Source organism: Labrus bergylta, chromosome 15 (genome assembly GCF_963930695.1).
Source record: "Labrus bergylta chromosome 15, fLabBer1.1, whole genome shotgun sequence".
Classification (NCBI taxonomy): Eukaryota; Metazoa; Chordata; class Actinopteri; order Labriformes; family Labridae; genus Labrus; species Labrus bergylta.
Window position 1 is genome coordinate 36,064 of NC_089209.1, and position 25,010 is coordinate 61,073.

Genomic DNA, 25,010 nt, shown 5'->3' on the forward strand with positions numbered 1-25,010 from the left:
TCGTGGAGCTTATTAGAAACATGCAGAGGCTTTTTAGGTCGGGTACAATCACTTCTATCTGAACCACTTCTCTTGACCGCTTCCATCACTGCAACACCTGTTGACCTGATAACTGCTCTCATATCTGGCAAACCGAGGGGCGTCCAAAACGGCCGTGTGGGGGTGTGTCTTAAAAGCGCCTACCTTCTCTGGTCCAAACAAATCCAGAGCATTCAGGAGCAGAATCTAAAGTTAGAAGGAGGACATACTGGCTGCTGCATTGTTGTCAGAGAAGCCAGCACTTCAACATAGCATGTTTCCTTAATGATCAGAGAGTAAGATACCTTTATCATCTCACTCTCTACACAGCTCACTGATTGGACCTTTAAAAGGTTCAGCTGTTCTTTAAGCTGTTCTTTAATCAAATGTTAGTTCTATAGTTTTATAATCAGATTCTCTGCTGCAGTGTCCTCAGGTCACCTCTCACACTAAACTAAACATATGAAGACAGAATGAAGTAGAATAGATACAAACAGTTGTTTTTAATATCACTTTCTTCAGTATATCAAGAAGAGGACAAACATCGAGATCTCAGACAGGAACGTCTCTCGGTCTAACGCGGTGCTTCGGAGGGCGCCACACCCACTTCTCCATTGTTGTTCTGTGTTTATATGAAAGGGTTCTTCAGGTCTGTCATGGGACTCTCTTTGTTCTCTCGGCTGTGTCCTCAGTTCACCTCCAGGGGTCAGTGTGGGGAACTTTTCTTTGTCATCTCAGAGAGAAATGTTGGAACTTGAAATGAACTCTGTCAGATATCAAACATGAAACAGGGAACTCAAATCGACTCGCTTCATAATTTATTTAATGACTGCATGTATGTTAATGATCCTCATTTACAACAACTTAGCAAGAAACAGCTTCAGTGATATTAACATGTCAGGTGTGTAAATATTCTTCTTCTGTTCTTTCTATGAGTGTGTCACTTTTTTAAACCAGAAATAAAGAGCTATAATCATTAAAAATGTGAATCTCTGAGCTGCTGCAGTGTCCTGATTTCACCTCTCATTGTCATTTAAGGTCAAATGTTGTTTCCAAAGAAATAAAGTGACAGGTTTGATTATTATATAAATATTATATATATTATATATTATTATTATTATGATGTCCGTCCCTTCAGATCAGATTCTCACTCTCACAGTTGTGGTTGTTTTTTATTGGTGGTGGCAGCCATGTTTGTCCCTTGTTATAGTCTGCCGCTGTTGCTAGGCAACTTCAGAGCGTTGTGCATGTTGCCATGGCGATACTATAGATGGAGAGAGAGAGAGAGCAGTTACCTCCTGTCACCCCGGCATCGTGCTGAGTTCACATACGGCTGGTTGATTCCAACATCCACAGTGTCCTCAGATTTACTCCGTACAGCCGGCTTTACATATCCCCCCCCCCCCCCCCCCCCCCCCGGCTGGCTTCACCTCGCCTGGCTTTACATCCCCCCCTTGCTTGGCTTTACACACCTCCCCCCCCCCCCTTCCCGGCTGGCTTCACCTCGCCTGGCTTTACATCCCCCCCCTTGCTTGGCTTTACACACCTCCTCCCCCCCCCCCCCCCCGGCATCACCTTGCATGACTTTACAGCAGAAAATGTTCTCATTCTGATTCTGAAAGAAATGTTCAGTTCTTTACAGCAGTATCATTCCATAGTAAGAAACATAATCATAACTCTATACACATTCATGTTTATTTAACTGATCTAAACTGATCTAAATCAGTGGATTTCTTTAATAGATGAATGGAATATCTCTCCACGAGCTGTACACCTCCAGGAGCCTGAAGCGTGCAGGTGACATTGTAGTCGACCCCTCTCACCCACACATGGACTGTTTGAGACCCTCCCCTCTGGTAAGAGGCTGCGGTCCATCAAGACCAAAACCTCTCGCCCTCTGCTGTCAGCCTGATGAACAATGTCCCTGCCCCCCTGCCCACCTCCCCCTCATCCCACATAACCCAGACTCTCATCAGCCCCACAGTCAGTAAAACATCAAAGTAAAGTGAATGCTGAACTGTTCTTTATGCGTTACATTAATGCCCACTGGACTTTGCAATGCACTCTGAGTAGTTATACACACTAAGATGTTTCCTCATAGTCCACTGCACAGCTCCTACATTACACCTTTTGTACATTTTTATATTTTATATTTCATATTTTATATTTTATATTTTATATTTTATATTTTACATTTTTAAATTCTATTTCATATATTGTAATAGCTTCTTATTCTGTATTATTTAAGTTGTTGCTAGTTCTGCTTTATTTCCTTGTTAATTGTTTAGCACCAATACACCAAGTCAAATTCCTTGAATGTGTAAATGTACCTGGCAATAAAACCCGATTCTGATTCTGATTCTGATTCTGATGGTATCACAGCATATTATAATTATTTACATTAAATATGAAGAGGTACAAACAAGTCACCTCGCCCGGAAGAGGGAAACTGGGGCACCTCCTGGAGTCAGACCCGGGAGGGAGCTTGAAGGCGAGTGGTTGTCTGGTAGCCAGGTTATGGGGTCCAGTCGTGTTCAGCCCAAAATAACTACATGGACCTGCAGCCCTGCAGGGGGTCCTGGGTGTACTAATCGCAGATTGATTCTCAGGATGTTAAACGCCAGCTCTCTGGCGAGGAAGGCGCCGTAGCTGGAGCTCTACAAGCTAGATATATATGGGCTCACTTCAACGCACAGCACCTCCTGGAGAGTTGCTGGGCCCTCTCGTTTTCTGGAGTTGCTCAGGCTGAGAAGTGCAGGGCGAGTGTAGGGCTGTGCTCAGCAGGGATGGACAACTGCTGACCTGGACAGGGGATATTGTTGGGAAGTGAACAGAATACTTCTGAACCCCACAAACACGTCCTCTGAAGGGAGATCCAGAGGAAACCTACCACTAAACTTGGCAGAGGTCACTGAGGCAGATAGAAAGATCCTCAGTGCCAAGGTGCTAGGTGTAGATGAGATTCGCCCAGAGATGCTAAAGGCTCTAGGGATTGTTGGGCAGGCATGCCTCTCTGGGACAGTGCCTGTGGAGTGGCAGACCGGGGGCTATTCCCATTTTTCAAAAGGGGGACCAGAGGGTTTGCTCCAATTATCCGGGTATGACACTTTTCAACCTCCCGGGGAAAGTCTACTGTAGAGTGCTGGAAAGGAAACTGCAACCCATCGTTGAACCTCAGAAACAGGAGGAACTATGCAGATTTCATCCTGGCCTTGGGACAGTGGACCAACTCTTTGCCCTCGTAGGGCTTCTTGGGGGGCATGAAAGTTTTCCCATCCAGTCTACATGTTTTGTGGACTTTAAGAAGGCTTACAACTGTGTCCCTCAGGGGTCATGTGGGGGGTACTGTGGGAATATAAACTCAGCATCAACCAAAAGCTCATTCAGATGGTGGCGCGTACAGACGCAGTGACCCGAAGCCAGTGACACAGTGTCTCGAGTTTTAAATTCCTGGATGTGCACATTGCTGAGGACCTGACCTAGAGCTTGAACAGGACCATCATTAAGAGAGCCCAGCAGAGACTGTTCTTCTGAGGACTCTGAGATGCAACAGGCTTCCCCAGAAACTGTTGATCAGCTTTTACCGCTGCACAATTGAGAGTATCCTGACCTATTGTTTCACTTTATGGTACTCCAGCTGCACTGCTGCTGAGAAAAAAGATCTACAGCGGGTTGTGAGGACAGCTGAGAGGATTGTCGGTTCCCCTCTCCCAAACCTGAACGACATCCACTCAAGCCGTCTCCTCACACACATCTCGCTAAACCCCTCTTCGCCACCCTCCCCTCAGGTAGCCTGAGAACCCCCCAACACACACACAAACAGGCTGCAGAACAGCTTCTTCCCAAGAGCTGTGGACACACTACAAACGCACACACAGATAGAACTCACAACCAGACTATAATAAAGGACTCTGTGAAATAACATTTGTGTTTTAACTCCATATATCTTAATTTATAGAGTATTTATTACATTATTTTTACAAAAGTTTACGGGTATGAATGTCTATGTGGGTATGGGTGAGATGTTCTTGGATTGTGTGTGTGTATGTGTGCTGGTGTATGTGTACTTACAAACAGGACTGCTCCAACTGAGTTTCATTGTATTTCATGCAATGACAATAAAGATTGTCTAATATGGGGTCCTGGGCCATTGCTATGACCCAAGTCAGACACATTCCTGGTGCGCTGGCCTTTGCCAGGGTTGCCCCTTTTCACCAATTCTGTTTGTACAGAATGGACAGGATTTGGGAGGAGGAGTTCCAGTTTAGGGGCCTCAAAATCTCATCTCTTCTTTTGGCAGATGACGTGGTTTTGTTTGCTTCCTCATGCTAGTACCTTAAGCAGGGATTGGGGCATTTTGCAGCTGAGTGCGAAGCGGCTGGATGGGGGTCAGCACCTCCAAGTTCGAGGCCATGGTACTCTGCCGGAAAACAGTGGATTGCTCCCTCTGGGTGGGAAGTGAGTCTTTGCCCCGAGGGAAGGAGTCTAAGTACCTTGGGGTCTTGTTTTCAAATGAGGGAATAATGGATCATGAGAAAGACAGGCGAATTGACTCAGTGGCGGCAATAATGCGGGCATGAGATCCCAGATACGGAGGGAGTCTGGGCTCACCTTAGAGTTAGGGTGAGGAGCTTAGACGTTTGGGGGGGATCTTGGAGTAGAGTAGCTGCTCCTTCGCATCAAATGAGTAGTAGAAAGAATGGTTCAGACATCTGATTAGGGTTCACCAGGACGCCTCCCTTTGGACGTTTTCTGGGCATATCCAACTTGGAGGAGACCCTGGGGTAGACCCAGAGTTCACTGGAGGGATTATATATCCCGTCTAGCCTGAGAACGCCTCAAACAACACCCCTGTCCTTCACACCTTCCAGCCTCCCTTTGTATTTTTTCCCTCCCCCACGGTGAACTTTTTGGACACTGGTTCCGCACCACAGGAATGCACTTCCCCCTCTGAGGTGAATTGCTCCAACCCCCCCCCCCCCCCGACTCTAACAACTGGCCAGGTGAAGAGACAGCTGGAGAAACTAAACTACACATTAACAAGGCTCCAGGCCCGGACGGATTATGGACCAGTGGCTCTCACATCTCATGTGATGAAAGTGTTGGAGAGGCTAGTCTTGACCCACCTCAGGCCTCAGGTGAAACCATCCCTTGACCCTCTACAATTTACCTACCAGCCACACCTGGGAGTGGACGATGCCATCATCTACCTTCTGCAGCATTCTCACTCACATCTGGAGGGAAACGGCTGCACTGTGAGAATCACTTTTTTTGATTTCTCCAGTGCATTCAACACCATCCAGCCACAACTGCTGGAAGAGAAGCTGCAGTTGATGGGTGTGGACTCGTCCATCACCTCCTGGATTACTGACTACCTGACAGACAGACCACAGTTTGTCCGACTTGGCAGTGTTCAATCTGGAATGGTGGAGAGCAGTACATGAGCTCCACAGGGTACTGTGCTGTCTCCTTTCCTTTTCACCTTGTACACCTCTGACTTTCAGTACAACTCCAGGTCATGCCACTTGCAGAAGTTTTCTGATGACTCTGCGGTGGTGGGGTGTATAAGTGATGGGCAAGAGGGGGAGTACAGAGAGCTGGTGGATAACTTTGTGGAGTGGACAGGAAGAAATCACCTGATTCTGAACTTGGATAAGACCAGGGAGATGGTGATCGACTTCAGAAGGAAGAGGACAGAGCCACCACCGCTGTGCATCCTGGGAGAGGACGTGTCTGTGGTGGAGGAGTACAAGTACCTGGGTGTCAACATAGACAACAAACTGAACTGGAAGGCCAACACTCAGGCTGTGTACAAGAAGGGGATGAGCCGACTCCACTTTCTGAGGAAGCTGAGAGCCTTCAACGTGTGCAGCAAGATGTTGGAGATCTTCTATCAGTCTGTTGTGGCCAGTGCACTGTTCTCTGCTGTGGTCTGCTGGGGGAGCAGCATTGGAGCTGGTGACACTAAGAGACTGGACAAACTCATCAAGAAGGCCTGCTCTGTGATAGGCTGCAAGCTGGACTCTTTTGTAGTGGTGACAGAGAGGAGGACTCTTAACAAACTGTTATCCATTATGGATAATCCTGATCACCCTCTGCACACCCTACTGGACAAACAGCGGAGCAGCTTCTCCAACAGATTGATACAACTGTCACAAGGACAGATACAAGAAATCTTTCTTACCGAAGGCCATAACTCCGTACAACAGCTCACCTCATGCGAGCAGAGAACTGTTATCATGATAATATCTATAATAACTGTCTCTCCATACTGTAATCTATTCTGCACATGTTAAATTTACAAACTATCCCTGCACTCATGTTCACTTCCTTTGTCTGTCTACTCGCCGTTATATTGTATAGTTTCTGCTTATAATATGTCTACACTCATGCACTTTAACTTATGTCAATACTGTCCATTTACAACTCTGTTTTTGCACATTTACATTTAATATTTAATATTTAATTTACTACCATTTATGACTCTGTTTTTGCACATTTACATTTAATCTTTCAAATTTAATTTATAACCATTTATGACTCTGTTTTTGCACATTTACATTTAATCTTTCATATTTAATTTATAACCATTTATGACTCTGTTTTTGCACATTTACATTTAATCTTCGTATTTAAGACTAGTAATGCTTAGTTAAATCGTGGTTGAATATATTCACATTCTTAGTTACCCTTGTAACTAGCAGTTGTTCACATTGTTTCTCTGAGGAACATCGTCAGGTTTGTTGTTTAGTTTTCTTTACGATAGTTAAAAGATGTTTCTGAGTACTCTGAAGTTTTAATGTGGCTGATTTCAGACAAAGGTTTGCAGACAAAAAGAGTCTTTTTCTTTTTTCTTTATCCGTAATTGGTGAAAATTTCCCTCTTTAATTAGAACCATTCAAACATCCAATAATAGTTGGCTTAATTTATGTTCATATATTACAGATGTTCAAATACTTTTTGGACACCAGGTGTTATAAACCGATCCAATCTGTTATTTTACTGAAGCTTCAGTATATATATGCAATCAGTTGCATCAGACGTACAAATCCATCAAACGAACTCTGCAAGCCGTCTGAAGAGAAATATTTATTTATGACAACCTTTAATGTTTGTTAACACGACGTGCATGACTTCGTCTGCTTTGTTTGATCATTAAAATAAATCATACAGTATCAGTTGTCTTGGACTTTTGTTTATGTTGCCGTGGTAACAAACATGTATGACTGGTTTTTGTTAGAGTCATATCAAAGTTTCAAATTTGGATGTCAACATTTCCTCCACCGATGTTTTACATGAGTCTACCAACATTATGCATGTATCTTTTTATTCTTTATTTTTTATCCTGCACTACGAGCCAAATGCAACGAAATTTCGTTCTTATCTGCACTGTAAAGTACAAGTTTGAATGACAATAAAGAAAGACTAAGTCTAATGAATGAACCTGCTGCTCCTGTGTCTGTGTGTGTCGCCCCCTGCTGGTCACAGTCTGTCAGTACAGCTCTCTGCAGTTTCTTTGTCTTCATTGTGTCTGTTCAGATGCCGAACACAAGAGAAACCAGGAGGATAAAATCCCACAGAAGAGAGATTTCTGTGATGGCTGATATTTTTTTTATGTGGCCTGATAACTTCTCTTTATTGGGGATTTTTATTTTTTCAAATACAGATTAAAAAAAAAGAAATCTGACATATGTTTATTCATACCTCAAACCAACACAAAAAACTAAATGATAATAAATAAATAAAAATATAAGATATAAAAAAAACAAGTAAAAACAAATATAATACCAAAATAATAAGATAAAAAGATTGAAATAGTAATAATAATACAACTTGGAAGATGTCTAGTGCTCTGGATTTTACTAAATTATTATTTTTTCACAGGGTTGTTTTTGTTATAGTAGTCTATAAATGGCTGCCGTATTGAGTAAAACATATTTATCTTTCCTCTCAGGGTAAATTTTATTTTTTCTAACTGCAAATGCTTCATTACGTCATTCATTAAAGCTTGACAAACTGGAGGATTTTTTTGTTTCCAGTTCAGCAGAATTATTCTTCCTGCTAACAGTGTTACGAAGCATATCACATTCTTCTGGTTGTTTGATAAAGAGAGCTCCATAGCAGCTGACCCAACCCCAAACATTGCAAGAACTGGGTCTGGATTGATATGTTTCTGGAAGATCTCAGACAAACTTTGGAATATCTTGATCCAGTAGTTGGCGATGCTTGGACAAGTCCAGAACATACCGTAAAATCCGGAATATAAGACGCACCGGTATATAAGACTCACCCTGTTTTTAAGGTCTCTTGAAGAGAAAAAAAAACTTTAAACTGTTTTCCTGGGTGAGGATTTATATTGTGTTCAGCGATGTCTACAACATGCAGTTTCTGTGCAGCTGTGTCGTTCTTTTAGTTCTGTTTTCTCTTTGTGGAGTTTGCACTCCTACTAGTTACAGTACGGTAGTTAAGCTCTCAGCCTGCTGCAGAGAAAGTTGGCAGAGGCACAGACCTGCTAGCTTGCAAGCTAGCTCGCTCTGCCCGACTCTGCTGGTCACTCTTTAACTTTAATATGACTCTTTCAATCAAAAGAGAACTTCACAAGGTTTATTTACGGAACAATATACCACTGTTTTCTGTAAATGCATGATTATGACCTCGTTAGGGAGAAAAGATGTGGAAAAAGTCGAGCAGCCAGCCCAAGACTGTATGTCTGCAGCCTGGTCTGTGTCCCCGTCTTTCCCAGCACAGCGTGCACTCAGCTTTCAATACACAATGAATGGGGATGTGTTTTTAATCACGTCAGGTCGCAGTGATAGTGGCTGCTGCACCCGCTGTAATGACGGCGCATGTTTCAGTATTTTATACTGGTATATTGGTCGCACCGGTGTTTAAGATGCAGCCAACTTTTAAGACGAAAAAATAGGTATTAAAAGTGCGTCTTATACACCGGATTTTATGGTATGTGCGAGTGAGGCTGGTACCTGTCCACAACGATCACAGAGCGGGTTTACAGCAGGGAACCTTTTCGAAAGTTTCAACTTTGATAGATGAAGCCTGTGTCAAGTTTTGAATTGTATCAGTCCATGTCTGGGTTAACCCTAATCCATACAGATGAAGAGTACACACGATCCTGAGCCTTTGTCCATTGGTTTCCTGAGATTTCCACTTCAAGGTCCTCCTGCCAAGCCTCTTTTAGATGTTCAAGTGTGGCTGTACAGTACATTTGTGACAGAATGTTATAAATCTTAGATATAGACCCTTTTTATAATGGATCGGGTAGGAGCACTGAGTTCGCGGGGCTGAGCCGGGAAGGACGGGAACCTTTCCTTAACTAAACTTCAGATTTGCAAATATTTGAAGAAGTTTCTATTGGGCATGCTGAATTTTTCCTGTAACTGACGAAATATTTTAAAGATCTTATCAGTGAACAGATCTTGTATGGATTGTATTCCTTTCAGGTGCCATTGGTTAAAATGTAGAATCTAAAAGTGAAGGAGTGAATGTATGATTGTTATTCAGTGGAGTGTGTACTGAACATTTTTTCCAATGAAAGTGTTTCCTTATCTGGGTCCAGATTTTCACTGAATGGGAAACAACTGGATTGGAGTAGGTAATGTTGAATATATCAGAGTTTTTAGTGAAGTGGGGTGATGGCTGTTAGTTTTTGGTCTTCATATTTAAAACACGTCGACTTCTCTCAACCAACTGAAGACAAAGAACCAAATGGTCTGACTGAGCAACAGCTTAATGAACTTTTGATCATCAGAGGTTTCAATCATCAATCTCTCTTAAATATTCATGTAAGGTCATTAAGCGTGCACTCACACTTGGCACGGTACAACTTTGCCTAATTGTGAGTACGCATTAAGATGATTGTAAGCAGTCAACGTTGAAAACATTGCAGAGTGTCTGTCAATGCAACAATAGGAAAACACGTTTATTTAATGTTCTGAAAACACTAAAAGTTTTCCACTTAAGGTTTGTCATCTCGTTTCTCGAGCTCTCTGTGGTTTCCCGGGCCGAGCTCTGGTCCTAGTCTGAGCTCTGGTCCTGGTCTTCCTCCTAAGAGGTGATTTGTCGCTGAAGACTCGTCTCTCCACGCTCAGCACCTCGTCGTACAGGTACCCCGGCGTCACGTCAAGAAGGAAGCTGAAGAGCTTCAGCAGCCAGATGAACGTCCGCGGCAGCGTCGGCTCCACCTCCGAGTAATGACTCCTACAATTCCTGTACAGAAGAAGAAAAGAAGGGCTCTTGTTGGTCTTAAAGTCTGCAGCAGGTAAACAGACTGTAACGTCTGCAGGTAAACAGACTGTAATGTCTGCAGCGGGTAAACAGACTGTAATGTCTGCAGCGGGTAAACAGACTGTAACGTCTGCAGGTAAACAGACTGTAACGTCTGCAGGTAAACAGACTGTAATGTCTGCAGCGGGTAAACAGACTGTAACGTCTGCAGCGGGTAAACAGACTGTAACGTCTGCAGCGGGTAAACAGACTGTAACGTCTGCAGCGGGTAAACAGACTGTAACGTCTGCAGCGGGTAAACAGACTGTAATGTCTGCAGCAGGTAAACAGACTGTAATGTCTGCAGCGGGTAAACAGACTGTAACGTCTGCAGGTAAACAGACTGTAATGTCTGCAGCAGGTAAACAGACTGTAACGTCTGCAGGTAAACAGACTGTAATGTCTGCAGCAGGTAAACAGACTGTAATGTCTGCAGCGGGTAAACAGACTGTAACGTCTGCAGCGGGTAAACAGACTGTAACGTCTGCAGCGGGTAAACAGACTGTAATGTCTGCAGCAGGTAAACAGACTGTAACGTCTGCAGGTAAACAGACTGTAACGTCTGCAGCAGGTAAACAGACTGTAATGTCTGCAGCGGGTAAACAGACTGTAATGTCTGCAGCGGGTAAACAGACTGTAATGTCTGCAGCGGGTAAACAGACTGTAACGTCTGCAGGTAAACAGACTGTAACGTCTGCAGCGGGTAAACAGACTGTAACGTCTGCAGGTAAACAGACTGTAATGTCTGCAGCAGGTAAACAGACTGTAAAGCCTGCAGCGGGTAAACAGACTGTAACGCCTGCAGCGGGTAAACAGACTGTAACGTCTGCAGCAGGTAAACAGACTGTAACGCCTGCAGCGAGTAAACAGACTGTAACGTCTGCAGGTAAACAGACTGTAACGCCTGCAGCGAGAAAACAGACTGTAACGTCTGCAGGTAAACAGACTGTAACGCCTGCAGCGAGAAAACAGACTGTAACGTCTGCAGGTAAACAGACTGTAACGCCTGCAGCGAGAAAACAGACTGTAACGTCTGCAGGTAAACAGACTGTAACGTCTGCAGCGAGAAAACAGACTGTAACGTCTGCAGGTAAACAGACTGTAACGCCTGCAGCGAGAAAACAGACTGTAACGTCTGCAGGTAAACAGACTGTAATGTCTGCAGGTAAACAGACTGTAACGTCTGCAGCAGGTAAACAGACTGTAACGTCTGCAGGTAAACAGACTGTAACGCCTGCAGCGAGAAAACAGACTGTAACGTCTGCAGGTAAACAGACTGTAACGCCTGCAGCGAGAAAACAGACTGTAACGTCTGCAGGTAAACAGACTGTAACGCCTGCAGCGAGAAAACAGACTGTAACGTCTGCAGGTAAACAGACTGTAACGCCTGCAGCGAGAAAACAGACTGTAACGTCTGCAGGTAAACAGACTGTAATGCCTGCAGCGAGAAAACAGACTGTAACGTCTGCAGGTAAACAGACTGTAATGCCTGCAGCGAGAAAACAGACTGTAACGTCTGCAGGTAAACAGACTGTAATGTCTGCAGGTAAACAGACTGTAACGTCTGCAGGTAAACAGACTGTAACGTCTGCAGGTAAACAGACTGTAACGTCTGCAGCGGGTAAACAGACTGTAACGTCTGCAGCGGGTAAACAGACTGTAACGCCTGCAGGTAAACAGACTGTAACGTCTGCAGGTAAACAGACTGTAACGTCTGCAGCAGGTAAACAGACTGTAACGTCTGCAGCAGGTAAACAGACTGTAATGTCTGCAGCGGGTAAACAGACTGTAACGCCTGCAGGTAAACAGACTGTAACGTCTGCAGGTAAACAGACTGTAACGTCTGCAGGTAAACAGACTGTAATGTCTGCAGCAGGTAAACAGACTGTAACGTCTGCAGCAGGTAAACAGACTGTAATGTCTGCAGCGGGTAAACAGACTGTAACGTCTGCAGCGGGTAAACAGACTGTAACGTCTGCAGCGGGTAAACAGACTGTAACGTCTGCAGCGGGTAAACAGACTGTAACGCCTGCAGGTAAACAGACTGTAACGTCTGCAGGTAAACAGACTGTAACGTCTGCAGGTAAACAGACTGTAATGTCTGCAGCGGGTAAACAGACTGTAATGTCTGCAGCAGGTAAACAGACTGTAACGTCTGCAGCGGGTAAACAGACTGTAACGTCTGCAGGTAAACAGACTGTAACGTCTGCAGCGGGTAAACAGACTGTAACGCCTGCAGGTAAACAGACTGTAACGTCTGCAGCGGGTAAACAGACTGTAACGTCTGCAGGTAAACAGACTGTAACGTCTGCAGCGGGTAAACAGACTGTAATGTCTGCAGCAGGTAAACAGACTGTAATGTCTGCAGCAGGTAAACAGACTGTAATGTCTGCAGCGGGTAAACAGACTGTAACGTCTGCAGGTAAACAGACTGTAACGTCTGCAGGTAAACAGACTGTAACGTCTGCAGGTAAACAGACTGTAATGTCTGCAGCAGGTAAACAGACTGTAACGTCTGCAGCGGGTAAACAGGCTGTAACGTCTGCAGCGGGTAAACAGACTGTAACGTCTGCAGGTAAACAGACTGTAACGTCTGCAGCGAGTAAACAGACTGTAACGTCTGCAGGTAAACAGACTGTAACGTCTGCAGGTAAACAGACTGTAACGTCTGCAGGTAAACAGACTGTAATGTCTGCAGGTAAACAGACTGTAATGTCTGCAGCAGGTAAACAGACTGTAACGTCTGCAGCGGGTAAACAGGCTGTAACGTCTGCAGCAGGTAAACAGACTGTAACGTCTGCAGGTAAACAGACTGTAACGTCTGCAGGTAAACAGACTGTAACGTCTGCAGGTAAACAGACTGTAACGTCTGCAGCGAGTAAACAGACTGTAACATCTGCAGGTAAACAGACTGTAACGTCTGCAGCAGGTAAACAGACTGTAATGTCTGCAACAGGTAAACAGACTGTAATGTCTGCAGGTAAACAGACTGTAACGTCTGCAGCAGGTAAACAGACTGTAATGTCTGCAACAGGTAAACAGACTGTAATGTCTGCAGGTAAACAGACTGTAATGTCTGCAGCAGGTAAACAGACTGTAACGTCTGCAGCAGGTAAACAGACTGTAACGTCTGCAGCTAAACAGACTGTAACGTCTGCAGCAGGTAAACAGACTGTAACGTCTGCAACAGGTAAACAGACTGTAACGTCTGCAACAGGTAAACAGACTGTAATGTCTGCAGGTAAACAGACTGTAACGTCTGCAGGTAAACAGACTGTAACGTCTGCAACAGGTAAACAGACTGTAACATCTGTTAGCAGGTAATGTGACACATCTGAACTTTTAAACATGTAAAACCTAAACTTTGTAAACGTTAGGGTCCCTTATGTAGTTTTTTTTCCCTCGTCCCTTCACAGCCGACCTACCTGCTGATGCAGGGTTTCAGTGCTGGATGCCAGTATGTCGGGTTAGATGGGGTCAGCACGTCATTCTTCATGGTTACAGCTCCACCCAGTTTCATGTGGTGCATGCTGGGACCATCAGCTCCGTCTTCGCCCCCCCAATAGAACCTGAAGCTGGACGGACTGCCTGGCTCTGCAGCTGTTGGGCGAGAGGAGAGCTTCTCGAAACAGAGCTGCAGCTGTTCGGCTATCCCTGCACACACAAACACAAACTCTGAGCCCATTTTCAACAGCGTCACAAGTTTGTTACGTGAAACAATACAAGGTATCATCAACACATGTTGACGTGTCATTCACAGACTTCTTCTCTAACTCAGATTCTTACGTCTCTTTTTGGTCATGACGTATTTCTCCTTCCTGTTCATGTGGAGAGGTTTCTTTGACCTCCACTGTTTCCTGTCAAGAGACACAGAAAATAAAAGCCTGTAAATATAAGTGATGGAGTTATTTTTAAGTTTCTGTGCCTTTATTGGAGCGATAGGACAGTGGATAGAGTTGGAAATAAGGGAGAGAGAGAGTGGGGAATGACATGCTGATTTTAAAACAACATCTTTAAAAGACAGGGGTGCAGGAGAGGAAGTCATCCCTTAACCCGACAGGAGTGTAGGACTCGTGCTGTTCATACTTTAGTATCTACAGTCGGTGTCTCACCTGGCGAGGTCTCGGTCTCTCCTGTCCTGAGCTCGGATCAGAGCGGCCTGCAGAAGTCTGAACCACCTCCTCAGGCTGAACACGCTTCCTGTCAAACAAATCAAACGCTATTTAACCGTTAAGAAACACGGACGGATAGACCCATCCTCAGAACGAGAGTATTCTTCAACTTCTGTCATTTTTCTTTTTCTTCAGAGGATTTTCAAATAAGAGCTTGTTTTTAAACAATGATCAAATGTGAATTGAAAGTTATGTCTTAAAGGCTGAATGTGCAACATTTCACATTTAAATGTAGAAATCAAGTCTATCCTCTGAAAATAACTCTGTGAGTCATGACTGTCTACAATGGGTGTAACACCCGAGTCCCACTGTCTGTGATGTTTTCAGAGTTTTCAGAGTCCTATCTTCACTTTGTTTACATCGTCGGGACGGCCGGCTGACTCCTCCCCTCGTGTATAAAAGTTGTTTAATTGAGGGACTAGAGAAAAGAAGAATAACATACTGTACTCACTGCTTAACTGTGTTTCTAGATCACGCTCATTTCAGGTAAATTTACATGCAGTGTGAAGATACCAGCATAATAAAGATCGCTAGCATTAGCATGCTAACACAACAATGCAGCGTGAGTTGTTTTGGTTTCATGCTGGAACTCAAGGGCGACATCTGCTGGATCAAAAAGTAGCATATTCTTCCATTAAAGAGATAATAACAGGTTTAATATTCATTCACCAGCTCACCTGAGTCGTCTTGATCGCCCGCCTCGTTTGATAAATCCCTGAAATACACAAATAAAACACCTTCACAAACTTTGCTAACCCTAACCCATGTTGTTAAAAACTTAATTGAAACAGTCTGAAAAACACGATGTCCTTTCTGATTCGTCTCTGACAAACGTCCAATCAGAAATGTTCCCAGAATGTAATTAAATCATGTCGTGTTCCAACATTGATGAACTTACTGATGTCGTCAGCTGTTATGTTTCTTTTTGTGTGGTTAATGTAATACCTGTGAGGTTGTATTGTTACGGCAACACTGTCCCTGATAGGTTGTATGGCATGGTGGCTGTCAAGCTAACAAGGGGGCGGGCCTTCCTGCCTGGTTGAATGGCCAATGGCTGGGCAGCCACCGTCTTGATTATCTGCTGGCATGGAAACCTCAGTGTAATCATAGGTGCCCAATAAAGCAGTCTCACTGACCTCTACAACAACATGTTCAGCAAAAGGCAAAAACCATGACGTCAGTCAGTGTTCACCCCCTTCACTGAGTTTCAGTTACTCCCATCGGGTTTTAGATTTCCCTCTTAAATCCAACAGCTACAAATACAGTGCCATTTCCCTCCTTAGTTAAGGTCGGTTATGAAGGCTGATCTTATTGTGTTTTTGTATGATTTGTATCCGACTGTGTTGTAAGACGCACTTTTGATTCTTATCCCTGATGTATACTAACAGTGAGTGCCTCTTATATTTTCACTCTGTGTACTTTTGTCCTTTGTCTTTTTACTGTGTGCAAAACCAATCGCCCTCCAGGGACAAATCAAGTTGAAATCCTCGTAATCATTGGTCGACTCAATTTTGATTGGAGGATCAGATCAGATTTACCACTCCGTGTGGTCGTCCAGGCCAAAGACCAGCTTCATGGTGACGATGACCAAGGCCGCGGTCTGCACGTCGTACCGTGGCAGGACGGAGTGAGATGAAGGGTCCAAAGTGTGGAGTGTTTGATCTGCCATGTCAGCATGCTCCATCAGCCTGCAGAGCCATGGGTGAAGATCATCTGAGAGGAGATAAATAATAATCAATATCATCCAAACGTCAAAGAGTCAGCTCACAACGTCTAACATTCATGAGTGCTGTTACCGGGCAGATTAGCGTCTGTCAGGTAGCGCAGGCTGAGCAGGGCGGGGTGTAGCAGACTCTGACGGCTGATTGGAGGAAAAGCAGGAAGTTTGAGCAACAGAATGAGCTTAAGAGCTTCCTGATGCACTGCCCGGTGAGACGGGACGCTCTGAAGAGGAAAACAAATGTATGTCAAACAAACGTTATCAGACAAGAGACCTGAACAGAGAATCAAGATGTGACTTCTATCTGACCTCCACTCTGAAGATCAGCGAGTCTTTGCCTTCCAGCTTCATCTCTTCAGGAAGTTCCTCGTGAGCGTTGACGTATGGGACGTGACCTTCCTTCACCAACCTGAAACCAAACACAGCCAACGGTTCCAGAACCTTCCAACACTTTGCAGGACCAAAATGGAGAGGTAACCCTAACCCGAGCAGGTGTGTTTAGTTACCTGAGCAGGTGTGTGTGTGTGTTTAGTTACCCGAGCAGGTGTGTTTAGTTACCTGAGCAGGTGTGTGTGTGTGTTTAGTTACCCGAGCAGGTGTGTGTGTGTGTTTAGTTACCTGAGCAGGTGTGTGTGTGTGTTTAGTTACCTGAGCAGGTGTGTGTGTGTGTGTTCAGTTACCTGAGCAGGTGTGTGTGTGTGTTTAGTTACCTGAGCAGGTGTGTGTGTGTGTTCAGTTACCTGAGCAGGTGTGTGTGTGTGTTCAGTTACCTGAGCAGGTGTGTGTGTGTGTTCAGTTACCTGAGCAGGTGTGTGTGTGTGTTCAGTTACCTGAGCAGGTGTGTGTATTTAGTTACCTGAGCAGGTGTGTGTGTGTGTGTGTGTTCAGTTACCTGAGCAAGTGTGTGTGTGTGTGTGTGTGTGTGTGTGTGTGTGTGTGTGTGTGTTAGTTACCTGAGCAAGTGTGTGTGTGATCAGTTCCCTGAGCAGGTGTGTGTGTGTGTTTGTGTTTAGTTACCTGAGCAGGTGTGTGTGTGTGTGTGTGTGTGTGTGTGTGTTTGTGTTTAGTTACCTGAGCAGGTGTGTGTGTGTGTGTGTGTTTAGTTACCTGAGCAGGTGTGTGTGTGTGTGTGTTTAGTTACCTAAGCAGGTGTGTGTGTGTTCAGTTACCTGAGCAGGTGTGTGTGTGTTCAGTTACCTGAGCAGAAGTGTGTGTGTTCAGTTACCTGAGCAGGTGTGTGTGTGTGTTTATTTACCTGAGCAGGTGTGTGTGTTTAGTTACCTTAGCAGGTGTGTGTGTGTTTAGTTACCTGAGCAGGTGTGTGTGTGTTTAGTTACCTGAGCAGGTGTGTGTGTGTGTGAGTTTAGTTACCTGAGCAGGTGTGTGTGTGTTTAGTTACCTGAGCAGGTGTGTTCAGTTACCTGAGCAAGTGTGTGTGTGTGTTTGTGTTTAGTTACCTGAGCAGGTGTGTGTGTGTTTAGTTACCTGAGCAGATGTGTGTGTGTGTGTGTGTGTGTGTGTGTGTGTGTGTGTGTGTGTGTGTGTGTGTGTGTGTGTGTTTAGTTACCTGAGCAGGTCGCTGAGCGTTAGCGGCTCGCGGCTCCAGGTGAGGGCGATGTGGATAAGGGCCAGAGTCTTCTTCATGCTCATCAGACCGCAGCCTCGCTTCAGCTGCGTCGACAGGTAGGAGGTGGCGTCCACCGAGCCCGAAAACACCGACCAATCACTGTAGCTCTCTGAGCAAGTGAGGGAAAAAATAACAAACTCTGTTAATCAAACTTTAGTTTTATGTCATTATAAACATGAGTACTTGTGCGGGATACGGTACTCAATGCTGGTTTAGGATACCTAAACTGGTAATTGATTTATTTGTCTTTTGGAAATGACTAGCTTTATTTTCACAGGATTATTGGTTGATGGTAGATCAACCACGTTGATCTACCATCAACGTTGTTTGATTGTACCTGCGTTTGATCCGGCGGTGCTGGGCAGGTTCATCTCTCCGTCCGTTTCACTCGTCATGTAGGTTGACGCGGCGCCACTTTCTGAGTCCGAGCCCGGGCGTTTCTGACAGCAGAAGAGAGTTCAGCAATATTTAAAATCTGAATCCTTTAAAATATCTTCAAATAAAGCGTTAAAACTCGCTCTTTTGGTGATTGTATTGTTGATTAAATCACCACCACAACCACCAACAACACCATCACAACAACCATCACAACCAACAACAACACCACCATCACAACCACCAACAACACCACCACCACCACCACCACCACCACCATCACAACCACCAACAACACCAACACCACCATCACAACCACCATCACAACCACCAACAACACCAACACCACCATCACAACCACCATCACAACCACCAACAACACCAACACCACCATCACAACCACCATCACAACCACCAACAACACCAACACCACCATCACAACCACCATCACAACCACCAACAACACCAACACCACCATCACAACCACCATCACAACCACCAACAACACCAACACCACCATCATAACCACCATCACCACCATCACAACCACCAACACAACCACACCACCATCACAACCACCATCACAACCACCATCACAACCACCACCAACATCAACAACACCACCATCACAACCACTACCACCACAACAACACCACCACCACCACAACCACCAACAACACCAACACCACAACCACCATCACAACCACCACCACCACTATCACCATCACAACCACCACCACCACAACCACCAACAACACCACCATCACAACCACCACCAACACCACCATCACAACCACCACCACCAACACCACCACAACCACCACCACCAACAACACCATCACAACCACCACCATCACAACCACCACAACCACCAACAACACCAACATCACAACCACCACCATCACAACCACCACCACCACCAACAACACCACCATCACAACCACCACCACCACAACCACCAACACCACCACAACCACCACCATCACAACCACCACCAACATCAACAACACCACCATCACAACCACCACCAACACCACCATCACAACCACTACCACAACCACCAACACCACCATCACAACCACCAACAACACCAACACCACCATCACAACCACCACCAACACCACCATCACAACCACTACCACCACCACCACCACCAACACCACCACCACCACAACCATCACAACCACCAACAACACCAACACCACCATCACAACCACCACCACCACTATCACCATCACAACCACCACAACCACCAACACCACCACCACAACCATCACAACCACCAACAACACCATCAACACCACCATCACAACCACCAACACCACCATCAACACCACCATCACAACCACCACCAACACCACCATCACAACCACTACCACAACCACCACCAACACCACCACCACCACAACCATCACAACCACCAACAACACCAACACCACCATCACAACCACCATCACAACCACCACCACCACTATCACCATCACAACCACCACAACCACCAACACCACCACAACCACCAACACCATCACAACCACCACCACCACTATCACCATCACAACCACCACCAACACCACCATCACAACCACCACCACCACCACCATCACCACTACCACCATCACAACCACCAACACCACAACCACCACATCACAACCACCACCAACACCACCATCACAACCACTACCACAACCACCACCACCAACACCACCATCACAACCACCAACAACACCAACACCACCATCACAACCACCACCAACACCACCATCACAACCACTACCACCACCACCACCACCAACACCACCACCACCACAACCATCACAACCACCAACAACACCAACACCACCATCACAACCACCACCACCACTATCACCATCACAACCACCACAACCACCAACACCACCACCACAACCATCACAACCACCAACAACACCATCAACACCACCATCACAACCACCAACACCACCATCAACACCACCATCACAACCACCACCAACACCACCATCACAACCACTACCACAACCACCACCAACACCACCACCACCACAACCATCACAACCACCAACAACACCAACACCACCATCACAACCACCATCACAACCACCACCACCACTATCACCATCACAACCACCACAACCACCAACACCACCACAACCACCAACACCATCACAACCACCACCACCACTATCACCATCACAACCATCACAACCACCACCAACACCACCATCACAACCACCACCACCACCACCATCACCACTACCACCATCACAACCACCAACACCACAACCACCACATCACAACCACCACCAACACCATCACAACCACCACCACCACCACCACCACCACCAACACCATCACAACCAACACAATGACCATCACCATTGGCATCACATGACATTTATATAACAAGAACATAAAAGAGTTGAAAACATTTAAAAAGTAATAATATGACGTAAAACAATCTTTGGAGAACTGACCAGTTTAAACTGGGAGCTCCACACTGGTGTGTGTGTGAAGGCCTGATCACTCTTCTGCAGGTAGAGTCTCCACAGCTCACACAGCACCTGGTCCTGACACACACACACACAGGTTACACTCAGTACTGATGACTCAGGGTTTTTTCGTCAGCAGAATAAAGTCAGACCTTGAATTGTGTTTGGACTCCGAGTCTCAGCAGAGCGTCGGCTTGATTCTTCAAGATGAACTGAAAACCTTCACAGACCATCCACAACCGCCCGCGCTCTACACACACACACACACACACACACACACACACACACACACACTTTGATTGGCATGTTTGAAATTTCAAAATAAATGAAAACAGTGAGGAGTGAAAAACGGACCGCTCCTCTTGGTTCTGCTCCCTCTGCCGATGGTGGAGATCCTGGAGGATCCGGGGGTGACGGTAGGGTCCACCACCTCTCTGGTTCTCTGAAGACCAAAGGAAACGGTCACAGGATATAATACATTTATATTTATAAATCTTATACCGTTGGAAAGCCGTTTTAGTTCCCTTTTAAATGGTGCCACATTTGTGGGATGAGCAGCAGAGCTGAGTATGTGAAAAACTTCTCTGCCAAACAGCTTATTCTGCTGTTCACTCTTGTTTGTTGTAGTTTAGTGGATTGGATGAAGTCTGAAGAAACAAGACAGATTGGCAATTCATCAGTTTCTTCATTTAACAAACAGGAGCCTCAGTAGCGTGTAGAAGAACCATACACAGCAGCAGCAGCCTGGCTCCTCCTCCTCCTGCTGGTCACCAGCCTGGCCCCTCCTCCTCCTGCTGGTCACCAGCCTGGCCCCTCCTCCTCCTGCTGGTCACCAGCCTGGCCCCTCCTCCTCCTGCTGGTCACCAGCCTGGCTCCTCCTCCTCCTGCTGGTCACCAGCCTGGCTCCTCCTCCTCCTGCTGGTCACCAGCCTGGCCCCTCCTCCTCCTGCTGGTCACCAGCCTGGCCCCTCCTCCTCCTGCTGGTCACACACTGCTGTGGGATGGCATCTAATTTTTCATCCAGCATTAATCACGTCAGCCAATGTGGTTGTGTTGGTCACTCTGGCATGAACATCACGCCCAAGCTGACCCCACAAAGTGTTCAAAGGGGTAGAGGTCAGGACTGCAGGCGGGACATCCCATCCTCTCCACTCCCAGATTCCCGAAGGTAGTCTCTGATAAACCCCGGTCTGTGGGGTCATCTTGGAGGATAGAGTTCTGTCTCAGACTGTGGAGATAGGGGACTGCCACTGGTTGCAGAACCTCATCTCGATATCTGTCTGCATTGAGATTGACTCTGATGATGACGAGTCTCCTTTTTCCAGTGAGGGAGAACCCGCCCCACACCACCAAAAGCTGTTACCCTATTGGTGCAGCAATCAGCAGAGCGTTCTCAGCGTCACCTCCACACTGTGACCTTATGATCCAACTGCCAGAATCTGGACTCAGCAGAACATAACGTTCCTCCACATGTTCAGGTTCCAGTGCACGTGTTGCCGACAGTAGAACAAACAGGCCTGATGGTGAAGTCATGACAGGCCTCCTGGCAGCCCAATGAGACCAGAGACGGCATATGCAGAGAAGATTTGGCAAGTTGTTCATAGGCGCAACCCACATACTCAGCTCTGCTGCTCATCCCACAGTGTCAGACAACACTGCCACCTGCTGACAGGAGAAGGTAATGCAGCTGGGGGACAACCTAAGGGATGAGTTTAATTTCTCCCTAAACAGATACAAGGACCACAGCCTCCGTAGAAACAAACCACTAGGCCACAGACGCCCTCTGGCAGGTTTCTTAGGTTTTACTCAAACTGACTAACAGGTAACCCAGAGATAGAAAGAGTTAAAACTATTTCCTGTTTACAGCACGTTGGTATGTTTCAGTTACCCGGAGGTCAGAACCCCCCCACATTGTGTCCACATCATTAAGTCCCACAGAGGGGGGGTTAGGGTTAGAGGTCATCATGTGAGGGAGTCCAACAGACCATAATAAGAGCGTAATGGTAACAGTTCATATTAATGAATAACCAGCTTCACAGGACCGTTCAGCGTGATCTCCTTTGCCAGGGTTCGTGAAGACAGATGACCACGAGACCCCCCGCTGTGTAGCGAAGGCATGAACCTGTTCGAATCAGCTGTTGTTGTTTACCTCGATGACGTTGTGGCAGGACCTGCAGTAGAAACGACCCTCATCCGATACGCCCCAAGCCACCGCTGAGCACTGGGCGCAGGGCTCCGTGTACCAGGCCTGCAGGAACACACAGAGATACAGCTGGCTTGATAAACATCTGGAAAACTCTCAACAAGAGGACGAGATGATTAAAGCTTATTGTAGCTATGAAATATAGAAATATTAAATAAACCTCTCTGAACGTTCTCGGAGCAGATTGAACCAATCTTCTTCAGGGCAGTGACCTTTGACCTTTATGAAACAGGATTTTAAACCTGCTAACCTCAGTTTGTTTATTTTATTTCTATTAAACTCACTCTTTAATTATTTTTGGCTTTTTCTTAAACTCTCGTATTTCCTTTACGGTGTCCTGCTGAACGATTCTCTAATTAATTACCTCTTTATCTGATTCTTTAATTACCTCTTTATCTGATTCTTTAATTACCTCTTTATTTGATTCTTTAATTACCTCTTTATCTGATTCTTTAATTATCTCTTTGATTCTTTAATTATCTCTTTATTTGATTCTTTAATTATCTCTTTATTTGATTCTTTAATTATCTATTTGATTCTTTAATTATCTCTTTATTTGATTCTTTAAGTATCTCTTTATTTGATTCTTTAATTATCTATTTGATTCTTTAATTATCTCTTTATTTGATTCTTTAATTATCTCTTTATTTGATTCTTTAATTATCTCTTTATTTGATTCTTTAATTATCTATTTGATTCTTTAATTACCTCTTTATTTGATTCTTTAATTATCTCTTTATTTGATTCTTTAATTATCTATTTGATTCTTTAATTACCTCTTTATTTGATTCTTTAATTATCTCTTTATTTGATTCTTTAATTACCTCTTTATTTGATTCTTTAATTATCTCTTTATTTGATTCTTTAATCATCTCTTTATTTGATTCTTTAATTATCTATTTGATTCTTTAATTACCTCTTTATTTGATTCTTTAATCATCTCTTTATTTGATTCTTTAATTATCTATTTGATTCTTTAATTACCTCTTTATTTGATTCTTTAATTATCTATTTGATTCTTTAATTATCTATTTGATTCTTTAATTACCTCTTTATTTGATTCTTTAATTATCTATTTGATTCTTTAATTATCTATTTGATTCTTTAATTATCTATTTGATTCTTTAATTATCTCTTTATTTGATTATTTAATTATCTCTTTATTTGATTCTTTAATTATCTCTTTATTTGATTCTTTAATTACCTCTTTATTTGATTCTTTAATTACCTCTTTATTTGATTCTTTAATTATCTATTTGATTCTTTAATTATCTATTTGATTATTTAATTATCTCTTTATTTGATTCTTTAATTACCTCTTTATTTGATTCTTTAATTACCTCTTTATTTGATTCTTTAATTATCTATTTGATTCTTTAATTATCTATTTGATTATTTAATTATCTCTTTATTTGATTCTTTAATTACCTCTTTATTTGATTCTTTAATTACCTCTTCATTTAAATATAACCCGTGACCTGTGACCCCTGACCCTCTAACCCAGGAGAGAGAAACAGGCCGTAAAGGGTTAAAATCATTAAAACTAGTAAATCACATGTTTATGTTACGAGAGAGATGACGTCAGCGCTAACACCGTGAGATATTTACCGTCACTTCTTCGTCCATCTTTACCGGGAAACAGCCCGTTAATCTGTCCGGTGTAAACCCCGCAGCGTGTAAGAGTTAAACCGGGAAACAGCCCGTTAATCTGTCCGGTGTAAACCCCGCAGTGTGTAAGAGTTAAACCGGGAAACAGCCCGTTAATCTGTCCGGTGTAAACCCCGCAGTGTGTAAGAGTTAAACCGGGAAACAGCCCGTTAATCTGTCCGGTGTAAACCCCGCAGCGTGTAAGAGTTAAACCGGGAAACAGCCCGTTAATCTGTCCGGTGTAAACCCCGCAGCGTGTAAGAGTTAAACCGGGAAACAGCCCGTTAATCTGTCCGGTGTAAACCCCGCAGCGTGTAAGAGTTAAACCGGGAAACAGCCCGTTAATCTGTCCGGTGTAAACCCCGCAGCGTGTAAGAGTTAAACCGGGAAACAGCCCGTTAATCTGTCCGGTGTAAACCCCGCAGCGTGTAAGAGTTAAACCGGGAAAAATCAGCTGCTCTTCTTCCGCACGTGGAGGCTT

At 44.7% G+C, this 25,010-nt stretch overlaps 1 protein-coding gene across 2 annotated transcripts; it reads right to left on the minus strand.

Moving 5' to 3' along the window:
• Nucleotides 1–7,696: 7,696 nt before the first annotated feature.
• Nucleotides 7,697–24,994, minus strand: taf1b (TATA box binding protein (Tbp)-associated factor, RNA polymerase I, B). Of its 2 annotated transcripts, none has more exons than XM_029281830.2 (15): nucleotides 24,491–24,994; nucleotides 22,829–22,927; nucleotides 21,034–21,121; nucleotides 20,832–20,929; nucleotides 20,665–20,757; nucleotides 18,156–18,258; nucleotides 17,759–17,927; nucleotides 16,501–16,600; nucleotides 16,268–16,415; nucleotides 16,010–16,184; nucleotides 15,149–15,186; nucleotides 14,412–14,499; nucleotides 14,086–14,156; nucleotides 13,725–13,953; nucleotides 7,697–10,242 (listed from the first exon to the last, which is right to left on the minus strand). In XM_029281830.2, exons 1-15 carry the CDS (start codon nucleotides 24,506–24,508, stop codon nucleotides 10,002–10,004), a joined length of 1,758 nt encoding a protein of 585 aa, XP_029137663.1. In that variant the 5' UTR covers nucleotides 24,509–24,994; the 3' UTR covers nucleotides 7,697–10,001. The 2 variants fall into 2 exon arrangements, with proteins under 2 accessions (XP_029137663.1, XP_065819976.1); XM_065963904.1 differs by lacking the exon at nucleotides 24,491–24,994 and adding an exon at nucleotides 23,043–23,462.
• Between the last annotated feature and the right edge of the window lie 16 nt (nucleotides 24,995–25,010).

Coding starts and splice junctions, on each gene's coding strand:
- taf1b (XM_029281830.2), bottom strand. Junction 16,416..16,500: donor CGCTGATCTTCAGAGTGGAG/GTCAGATAGAAG, acceptor TTTCCTCTTCAG/AGCGTCCCGTCTCACCGGGC. Junction 13,954..14,085: donor CGTCATGACCAAAAAGAGAC/GTAAGAATCTGA, acceptor TTGTGTGTGCAG/GGATAGCCGAACAGCTGCAG.